This window comes from Cheilinus undulatus, linkage group 2 (assembly GCF_018320785.1).
Source record: "Cheilinus undulatus linkage group 2, ASM1832078v1, whole genome shotgun sequence".
NCBI lineage: Eukaryota > Metazoa > Chordata > Actinopteri > Labriformes > Labridae > Cheilinus > Cheilinus undulatus.
This window is the reverse complement of record NC_054866.1, coordinates 46,702,167-46,713,599: the sequence shown is the minus strand read 5'-3', so window position 1 is coordinate 46,713,599 and position 11,433 is coordinate 46,702,167. Positions and strand designations below refer to the sequence as shown.

The window sequence follows — 11,433 nt, the reverse complement described above, 5'->3', positions numbered from 1 at the left end:
TTTAACTACTCCAGACCTGAGATACCCAGACTCTGTTTACTCTCCCCTCACCCAAATAGGTGGGAGAGCTACCGGGGTAGAGGAGGTTGAATGATTAAGCTGAAGCCGTTTACACGCCAAGGCTGGGTGTTTGGACGCTCAAACGAGGTGGGACGGAAGATGATTTGAACTTTTTCCCCGGGCCAATCGCCAAGTGACTCCACCTTCTCCAAAGACATCTGCAGCTTATATGAGTAATCAGCACCACAGAGACGTTTACTGACCCCACCGCTGAGCCGGAGCAAACCACTGAGAGCTTGACTCATTCAGAGTTCAGACATGCCTTCTGCAGGAGTGGAGATACTTGGAGTGACTCTAGCTGTCCTAGGATGGATCTCAGCTGTTGTATCGTGCGCCTTGCCTATGTGGAGAGTGTCCGCTTTTATTGGGACGAACATCGTCACAGCTCAGATCACCTGGGAGGGGATCTGGATGAACTGTGTGGTCCAGAGCACCGGTCAGATGCAGTGTAAGATCCATGACTCCATGTTGGCGCTGAGCGGAGATCTCCAGGCTGCCCGCGCCCTCACTATCATCTCCATTGTGGTGGGCGTCATCGGACTTCTGGTGGCCACAATGGGGGCAAAATGCACCAACTGCGTGGAGGATGACTCAGCTAAGGCTCGGGTTATGATAGCTGCTGGGACGGCCTTCATTGTGGCCTCTTTGACCCAGCTGATCCCTGTGTCGTGGTCTGCCCACACCATCATCATGGAGTTTTATAATCCGATGATACCCGAGGCACAGAAGAGGGAGATAGGGGCGGCTCTGTATCTGGGCTGGGCTGCTGCCGCCTTTCTGCTCCTTGGAGGGGGCATCCTCTGCTCCAGCTGCCCCCCACAGGAGCCTGAGAAAAGGTACGGGCCGCCTTCAAAGATGATGTACTCTCAGACCAGGTCAATCGCACCCAGCGGTTACGACAGGAGAGACTACGTCTGAGCTCACATCTGCTCTTTTCTCACGCTGTTGCTATCAGGAAAAGTTGAACAAAAACAACTGGACTTTTTTTCAGATGACTTAAATGTAAATGTCTGCGTTCATGCTCAGACTCTGAAATCTCGGATTTTGATACCACTGAATACACCGGAAAAAGAAAATATTCGTCAACTTTAAAGATTGGCCTCAGTTGGTAGTCAGCACATCACTTATGCTTTGTCAGCTCAAGTTAAGAAGTTGCATTAAGTTGAGTTGCAAATTGTTTCTTTGTGTTGGGAATTTGCTTATTACTAACACAAGCAGTTTCTATGTTCTTTTTACAGTTCTGCGTTTCTTCACAGGGTCCAAAAATGTCATCTTTTATAAAAATTAGTGTGAATTTTGAGGCTGTTGGAAGCACTGATGTCTAACTTATGCTTGTTAATTAGTTTGAGCTTTACTTTATCCTTTATGAAATTTTCCTACATTATCCAAATCTAAAAAAAAAAAAAAAAAACATAGAATCTGCATTTTCTTGACTTTATTTTAGTGTTTTACCTTTATTGTTTATAAGAAAGTTCAATATGCCTGTCATGAAGCCACTTGCTGTTTTTTTCTCTCCAATGATTTTTTTTAATGTAAAACATGTTGCCTTTTTTAAATTAAAGTGCCTTTTTCTACTAAAATGTATGACTTTCATTTTTTCAGCTTGTTTCACAATCAGAACTGGAGCATAGAGTATGAAGAATTCAAGGATTGTCACAAAGATGAGTCTTGACTGGTCTAGCCTCAAAATCCACCCCCACAGCCTTAATATGAAACTTTTCACGCAACCCAGAAAAAAGGGGGGAAAAAAGTTGTAGTTTTAAGTTTGAACCTAAGATTGAAGAAAGAGACAAGACAAGGATAATAAGATAAAAAGGTCAAGATCTCAAAAGAACAGCCAAATTATTTTTTGTCAATCCAAAATGGAGCTAAATAAAATACATAGATGTATGTTCACTTAGGGCCTCTGTACATCATAGATTTTTGCTATAAGTTCCTTTTGTAGGTACAAATTAGCAAACCTTTTTTGGGTCCCAACCCACTGGTTGAGAACCACTGACATAGAGCAATAGAGTAAATTTAAATAGTGGGTTTTCCATCCACCAATCTTGAGGCATATTTTAGTTTTGATTGAAAATGCTGCAAAAAGGGCCTTTACTCGTAACGTTCAAAAAGAATGTATGACATTTTAACCGAAGAAACACATTTAAAAAAATAAACAATAATGTTGAATTACCACTTGGGCTGGTGAAATATAAATGTTTTAATTGCAATTAATCTCAGGGTTTCTGTCTGAATTGATCACATCCATTTATCCAATTTTGAAATGACCTTTTTGCATCTAAAGCTGTTAACCTAAAGGTCATTGACTTCCTGTTTGGATACAGACCTGCTTTAACGGGGAGTTTGAAAATTTTAACATGAACTTGGATTGTAAAGGAAATACATGGTGCAGATGACTTTTGACTCCACTGAGTCTTTAAAGTGAAATGGGACATTAAGGAGCACTGGTGGACTTATTTTACATCTCTGTTGCTGCAGGAAGACATGGTTCCATGAAAATATGCTAAAAGGCCCAATAAAGCATGAGCTTCATTGGGATTAAAAAATATTAGTGCACTAATTGTGGACCTTGATTAATCACGATTAATCTTGACAGCCTTAATTACCACCCTTCAGTAAGTCTTAGAGACACATCATTTTTTTAAAGAATGTTTTATTTTCTTCTTCTGCCTCTTAGACTTGTAAGGAGTTGGCAGTGTTGAAGCTCACTAGTTCCCAACCTGGGGTCCAGGCACCCCTAGGGGGGTGTCAGAGATCTCAGGGTTGGTACAAGGCTCTGTCCCCTTTTGAGGTTGTTACATTTAGATTTGTGTATTCAAAAACAAATAAGATGACACGACACATCAAATAGACAATGGACTTTTGGTTCAAAAAAGTGTGTTATGTTGTTGGGTTTGTTGTTGGGTTCATTGAAAATAAGTCAAATTCATTTTAATTGTAGCTTTTTTTTCTATTTGGGGCCTTGAGGGGGGTTCAGGTTCATTTAGATATGAGTAGGGGGACACCAAGGAACTAACATGGGGAACTACTGTAGTAGTTGGCCCCATTTTATCTCTTCTTTAGCTTCTATACAACAGGCCATAGATCACTATTACCATCCAGTGCAGAGCTGATCTCACTTCTTCTGCAGCATTACTATTTTCTCCATAAATGGGCCAGCTGATACTTCACCTGTTGATTCCTAATGTTAGCATCCCAGTGACAGTTAAAACACACACAAATTTGTATCTTCTTTTGCCGAATTTCTACAAATTAGCTTAAATACATAAAAGATTTGAAAGCAAACTCCACATATGACTATTTCAGGTCAACTTAAAATCTTAAAATCATCACTTATTCAAACAAACTGTCTATCCTGGCATTATTAGATTTCCGGTTTGTTTTTTACACAGTTGACCATAACATCTTACTACTTAGACTAGAAAATAACATCGGCCTATCAGATTCAGTCATTCAGTGTCACACTCAGCAACTCCTCATCTGAAAATTACAATATCAGTTGTGGAGTTCCACAAGGTTCAGTCTTCGGTCCACTGTTATTCAGCCTTTAAAACTTCTCCTTGGTTCCATCATGCAAAAAATACAATATCCTATACCATTCATATGCCGATGATACACATATATATCTACATTTATAAATTGTTGAATTTTATAATGTTTTTTTTTATTTTGCTTTTATTGCTTATGTAAAGCACATTGAGTTTACCTTTGTATGAAATGCACTACATAGATTAAATTGAATTGAACTCGCCCACATGTTCATCAGCAATAACCTGTTTCAGGATCAAATCAAACATGCAAAAGTGTTTTTATGGTAAAATTAGAACAACACATCAAAGATGGACATCTCGGGTGCAAAAAAAAGTCTGTTTCCATACAGCCTTCATATGCGGCCATTAGGCTGACAGCAGAGAGTCTCTATCACAGCATCTGTCCACCTGGCTGTCTCCCATATGTCTGTTGGCTCTTTGATAAGAAGAACCGCTACTTTGTCAGCTTCCCCACACTCACCTATCTGAGCTGGCCTCCCAAACAATGGAGCTGTTTCATGTCAGAGGGGGAGACTGGGGGAGGAGGGTCTGTCAACACTGGGTTACAGAATGCTGGAGGGGGTGGGGGGTGGAGGTTCTAAGGAGACAGTCCCTGCCCTGAAGAATTTCAAGGGCATTTTGCAGACAGACGGACAGAGTCATTAAAGCTCATCAAACACAAACCTGCGCTGACAGCCACATAACTCTAAAAGTGTTTAAGTTATCCTTAAATCATCAGTTTGAAGATCGTGAAGTTTAAGAAACTTGCTAAAAGAAGCAGCGGTCCGGCATTGTTCCTTTATTAACTATCAGCACTGAGCTATTTCACCACTGAAGCTTCCATCTAGTGAAATAAAGCAAGGTAGGGCTGGGGAAAAAAAAACTCACTGTTAACTCTGCACACATGATAGCTGCCATGAGTCCCCTCTATGCATGTCCTCAAAGACTAATGTGATGGAGATGTGTATGCACGTGTGGTAGGGTAACAGCAACAAGAAATCAATGACAGAAAGTGTAATGAAGCACGTGTACAGAAATGTTTTGAAACAGTACGTTAATATGTGAATATATTGAATCTTTAACAGTTTATACAATTTAATATAAAAGTGTAGAGCAGTACCATGAGAATTTGTCACATTAAAAATAAACTAAAGGTTTAACTGGTGTTAAAATCATACTAGATTAAGTAAATACCCTGGGTGCGCTGATCTCGTTTTAAAATTGGCTGCAGCCCGGAGTTTAACAAACATGTTCAAAAACCACAGGGCCATCTTTTTACAGGTTACATATTGTAAGAAGTAGATAAATAGCTATCTACAACACAGAGAATCAACTGATCTAAAGCTTTGTATTCACAAAACTTCAGCATTAATTCAGTTCCACATCATCACAGATAAACCGCACTGATATGTGCCTTCAGGCTCTGCTTCCTGAATTTAAAATCAGGTCCACATAAACTTTGGGAAACTCAATTTATGGCAACATATCAATATCCACAGACGAGGAAACAGTGGGAATCTCTGTCTAGTCCAAACGTCCCTAATTACAGCAGATATCGGTCTGTTTTTCTCCCGTTTTCATCCGCTTCTCACAAAGCAGAATTTCCGTGTTTTGTTTTGCTGTCCATCTGAGCAATCGTCTCACACGTTGAAGGTGACATCAGTGCAAACCTCTATTGTTGTTGTGTAGCTCCACCTTTTTGGGACGGATATGTAAGATTGGTACCGCTACAGATGGGTGCCAAAAAAGTGTCCCATCTCCTCACAGGATCTCTGGAGCTCAGAGTGACCATCAGGTTCTTGGTCACCTCTCTAACTAAGGCCTTTCTCCTCTATTGCTTAGCAGAATTTTACTTCTAGCCTTCCCCAGTTATGTTCCTTGCAACAGTCCTGTCTCTGAGCTCTGCAGGCAGTTTGACCTCATGGCTTGGTTTTTGCTCTAATGTGCATTGTCATTTGTCAGGCCTTCTGTAGAGAGGCAACAATTAAGAGAAAGAGGAGGAACCTGAGCTAAATTTCAAGTATAATCCCCAAGGGTCTGAGTACTTATGTCTATGTGATATTTCATTTTTTTTATTTTTCATAAATTTGCAAAAATTTTCTGAAACTATGTTTCACATTGTCATGATGGGTAGTGATTAGATTACTGAGAATATGCATTTTCTCACCAACTGTAGCATCAGGCTGCAACCTAACAAGATTGAAAAAAGTGAATGGGGTCTAAATACTTCCTGAATGGACTGGACTGGAATGGAATGGATAGACTTGACTGGTCTAGCCTCATGACCCTCCACCATTTTCCTAATGAGAAATACCGATTCACCTGTTTCTGTGTTTCTCACTGGTGAATCCATCTTGCAAAGCTCCCATATGAACCGTTTGGCTGTTGGGTTAGAAAGTGACAGGACCAATCAGTGTCAAGGAGCAGTACTTTTGGGCAAGTCGTGACGTAAGCAAGCAGCAAAAAGAGGCCGGTGCAGATATGGTAAAAGACATTAGCATGGATGCTGCTTAAGTGTCAGTTTTAACAGAACTTCACAAAATTTCTTCGCTATAAGAAGAATTTAGAACAGCATTAAGTTATTTTCTTTTCAAACACGACAAAAGTCATGCACTGACATGTCTACAGTCGCCATGGTTCAGGATATGCAGTTCTATATGTTGTTTACTCTTCGGTCGCCGCTACGTCATGTGTTTTGTTGCTCTGATTGGCCCGTAAAGAAGTGACAGACAGAACATCCATCCAATCACCCTCTGAGTTTTTTTTTCAAAGGCTCTGCCTTTTCCCAAATGCCACCTATGGAAGGTTTTCCAGATGGATGTGTGAAACAAATCCATTTGGCGTGTCAGGCTAGCAAGACCAATGATCGAACAAAGAAATGGTAAAAAAATATATGTTTAAAGAGTGCATGAACACAGAAGCTCTGGGAGGACATGCATGCATTTATTTAACTGATAGCATACATTTTGGTTATTAGATCTAAAGAAGTGAATACATTATAATGGGAACACTAACTTTGTTGTTCTAAGACAAGTCCAGATCCAAAGAAAACAGATGAAAATGACTTGTGACCATGGCAAAACTGAGACAGACTACATAGATGTATGTCCACTTAGGGCTTCTGTACATCATGGACTTTTTGCCACAGTTTTTTTTCAAGCATTCATTTGAGAAAAATAGAGGAACAGCTCCACGAACCAAGAGGTACTTTCAGGTCCCAACACACCAGACAAAAACCTCTGAGTAAGGTAAACTGAATCAGACGGATGATGGTTCACATATAGGAACGTTTTTACGTAGCAGGCGTCTGCATTTTACAGGTTATTTCTATCTGGGCGTAATGGCAGAGTGTCTAGACTGAAGCCTCTCAATGCAAACAACATGAAATTTTACTTGGCTTTCACTTGGAGTTTTTTGCGAAACTACCTTTACATTCAACAAGATATTTTCTGACAGAAACTATAAATCAGTCATTGAGAGAAATTTTTACACAAACGTATACATCTTCCTTATTTTTAATCATACAGTGTGACTGAATCAGCCTCTGAATTGTTTCTCTCAGGATGCATGAAATACTTGGTGCTCTTTCAGCTGTAAAAAGCTCTTTGTGGCCTGGCCCTTTGTGACGCTGGCCCTGTAAGCCGAGAGCATGCTGTGTTCAGGTCCTTCCTCCCCTCTTTGGTGATGTCAGCTCCTTCAAGAACTCCTCCCATTCACTTGATCTGCCTTATAAAGGATACTGGTGAAGTCTGGCCATCAGATCATCACACATTCACGGAGGCCCAAAACCAACTTCATTAGCAGTTTGGTCTCTGGTTGATTCTTCTTTGCAGCTTTTTAGCTCCTCTTAGGTGTGACATAAACTCTGCAGCAGAGGGAAGGGAAGACGTTTCAGCATGTCTATTGGGCTGGAGTTGATAGGCATCTCCCTGTGCATTTTGGGATGGATTATTGCCATCGTGGCATGTGCCCTCCCCATGTGGAGGGTGACGGCCTTCATCGGCAGCAATATCGTGACGGCTCAGATCATCTGGGAGGGTCTGTGGATGACTTGTGTGGTCCAAAGTACGGGTCAGATGCAATGTAAGGTCTACGACTCCATGCTTGCCCTCTCCCAGGATCTCCAAGCAGCTCGCGCCCTCACCGTCATCTCCATCCTGCTTGCCATCCTGGCCGTCCTCATCGCTATTGCCGGGGCCAAGTGCACCAACTGCATAGACGACGAAGCCTCCAAGGCTAAAGTGATGATCATCTCTGGGGTCTTCTTCATTGTCTCAGGGGTCATGCAGCTCATTCCTGTGTCCTGGTCGGCCAACACCATAATCAGGGACTTCTACAACCCTCTTCTCACCGACGCTCAGCGGAGGGAGCTGGGGGCTGCTCTCTACATCGGCTGGGCAGCAGCTGCTCTTCTGGTTCTCGGTGGTGGACTCCTCTGCTGCTCATGTCCGCCACGGGAGACGCGATACAACCCTTCACGGATGGCTTACTCTGCCCCGCGGTCCGCAGGAGGCCCCGGGTTAGAACGGAAAGACTATGTGTGAGTGAATGTCAAAGAGTAAGAGACATGAAACTTTAAAGAAGCTCTGCACGCTAAAATGAGGGCGAACTGAGGAGAGCTCACAAACAAGGGGACTCCACAATGAAGGACACGCTTCTGAGTTAGGCTTCTTCTTTTCAGAGAATGAGAAATCATGCATTGGACACTTGAGTGGAAATTTCCTTAAATCACGAATTGCAAAGAAATTGTGATCTTAATACTCTGGCTTTTTTTTTAAATCAACACGTTAAGTGTTGCCATTGTACAAGCAAACATTTCTTATGCTGTCTCGGCTCCTTAATGTTTACTACTGAATATTTTTTACTAGAAAAATTTTGACTGCTCCATTTTTGCCTTCATTTATTGTACAAAATGGACAAACTGGTGGAAAAAGGTTATAATTAATGGTTTATGCTGTAAATAATGTAGTATGAGTGTCATTAATCACCTTTAACAGTCAGGAGAGATGATAGGTGTTTTCAGTGCAGCTTTACGTGCAGTGTGGTAAGGGTGGAGGCTTTACACTGGCAGCGCTAAAGCACCTGACTCACCCATAATGACAGTTATGTCTGTGTATTTTTATTCAGCTACTGTACATGTATTTCAGATGTTTGTTTTTTTTTAATAAAAGTGCTTGTTTTTTTTAAGTTACTGTCTCATTTTGTTTCATTTTAAACCTAAATGGCCTTCACATTTGTACAACATGCTCCATTAAGGTTCTGTAAAGGCTTACTTACTCCTGCATGAGTCACAACCCAGTGACAAAAATTACGGCGTTCTACCCTGGCGCCTTCGTAAGAATACCCTGTCATTTAATCCTCAGGACTACGTTACCGGCAACCGGCAACTTAGCCACACACGCTCTGAACAATTAGCCACAGGATCAGTTACCAGCAGAGGTGAGAAGTGTGAGCATGGAGGGGTAAAGTCATGCCAAATAGGTCGCATGATTCTTTGATTATGATTGGCTGTTTCCTAACTTCTTTGCAACACCTTAACTCATCCAGTTACAAACATTAACTATTGGGATCAGGCCTACATCATTAATAATGATATGTTATATTAGAAATGCCTTCAAAAGCTGTATTTCTATCCAGTGAAGCAGCTCAACAGGAAGCAAACTGACGGTTTTATCATCCATACCTAATGTCCCCCCAGCCCCTGGTTTAAACTCTGTGTAATCTTTATTTAATGATGCAATGCAGAGGAGCCGTCAGCACACAGTTACAGGATCTATCAGAAATAGTTTCCACTGTGGAGTAGACACAACATAAGCCTAGTTTCAGAAACAGATGCAGTCACACCTGATGACGACAACAACCTGAAAAATTCATGAAGACCTTATAGTAAATATGGGAAAGGTTCCACAGAGATATATCAGATGACTTACCAACTGTTGTCTCTGACTCTCATATCGGTGTCGCCTCAAACAAAGGATGAGGAACAGCTGGACATCTGGTCATTCATGATTACAGCAACTACAGATAAAGAGCACGTTTACTTTCTAATGAGGGTTTCACAAGTTTAGGATGTGTGCCAGGGTTATTTAGGGCTTTCACATGAGAGAATTCCCACTCCTAAAACATTGATCTTAAGGTTATATAATATATAAAATAAAAATGGAAAATTCTTTCAGTTCAACCACAACCCTGAGGTTCATTTTCAGATTCTTGTGATTGCTGTTGTCACAATGCTGTTTTTTTAAACTTAAATATGGTGATTAAATATAACAATGATAATATTGATATCTGTTTAAGTACCACAGCGACAGGAAAGAGAAGCTCTTAGGACCCATTCACCAAAGATTGCAGAAAAAACATCTGCAATGTCTGAGTAACTTATGTTCCCAATGTTTTGGCGCAATCTTAATGGATTCATTCCTTTTTAAAAAACAGATGCACTTTTTAAAAGTTTTGATATGATTAATCACACACACTGTAAATAAGTAACAAGTAAAGCATCAAAATTGAGGAAAACTACACAAAATTGCTGTGTTCATGTGTGTTCTTCAAAACAAAATAAAACAAGGAAAAATAATCATGCAATCTTTCCCGCTTTCCTGAAAGACAAGTTATAATTGGATTTACATCGAAAATGTTCATGTTAGAACCTGCTTTTCATTTCATTTCCATATTATCAAATATGATACGATATAAAGTGATGCAAAATGTTACAATATGATAATGTAAATCACAATACAATACAAAATAATGAGATCAATATGATACAATTGATATGATACAATAGGATATGATCGGTACTATATAGTAAGCATTACAATACAATTTTATGCAATAAGCCAGGGGTTCCCAAACTTTTTAGCCCATGACACCCCCCGCCCCCCCCCAAAAAAAAAAAAAAAAGCTGACATCAGAGATCAGGGATCCCCATCTTTCCTTGAGGGGGAAAGACACAGTATTGCACAAATCACCATTTACAAAACTTGCATTTAACCACAAATATCACTTAATAACTACATTTTGATTTTAATTTGAACTCATTTTAACATTTTTTTAAATAATAGATAAAATTTATGATTTTAAATCTTATGAAATTTCTCTTTGTTACATGGAATGCATCCTACAACCCCCTTCACTGTCTCGCGACCCCCACTTTGGGAACCACTGTGACATGATAGAATACATTACAATACGATACAATGCATTACAATACAATACAATTAGATATGATATATGATACAATATATGATACCATGTAATACAATACAATTTATGATATGATACACAGAGATACTAAATGTTATGATTGGATACAATGCATTACTATTCAAAACAATACGATAATGATAAGGTTTATGTCACATTATGATAGATGATATGTTACGATATGATACACTGTATTATGAAATTTTATGCAATCAGTACAATACAATGCAATAGAATACAATAGAATACAATATATGTTTCAATACAACATGATAAAATATGATATATTAATATGCATTACAATAGGATACAATACAATATTCAACAACGAAATATAAAGGGATAAGGATACAATATGACAAGGTATAATATATGTGATGTGACAAAATATGATACAATAACTGTTATGATACAATGTGAAATAATACAATACAGCAAGATGTGGATTGACTTGATTCAATATGGTTGGATACAGTACTATGTGATATGATACAACATTACACGATGGGACAGGTTACACTATGATATGATAATGTATGTTGCAATGCATTGCAATACAATACAATATATGATATGATGTGATACAATATGATATGATGTGATATGGCTCAGGATGTTTGAGGGACAGTGGTGA

General features: G+C 39.7%; 1 protein-coding gene across 1 annotated transcript; it reads left to right on the top strand.

Annotated features, from left to right (window-relative positions):
- The first annotated feature begins 276 nt into the window (after window positions 1–276).
- On the top strand, window positions 277–8,780 carry LOC121520337 (claudin-3-like). Its single transcript, XM_041803734.1, has 2 exons — window positions 277–809; window positions 7,480–8,780. Exons 1-2 carry the CDS (start codon window positions 319–321, stop codon window positions 8,135–8,137), a joined length of 1,149 nt encoding a protein of 382 aa, XP_041659668.1. The 5' UTR covers window positions 277–318; the 3' UTR covers window positions 8,138–8,780.
- The last annotated feature ends 2,653 nt before the right edge of the window (window positions 8,781–11,433 follow it).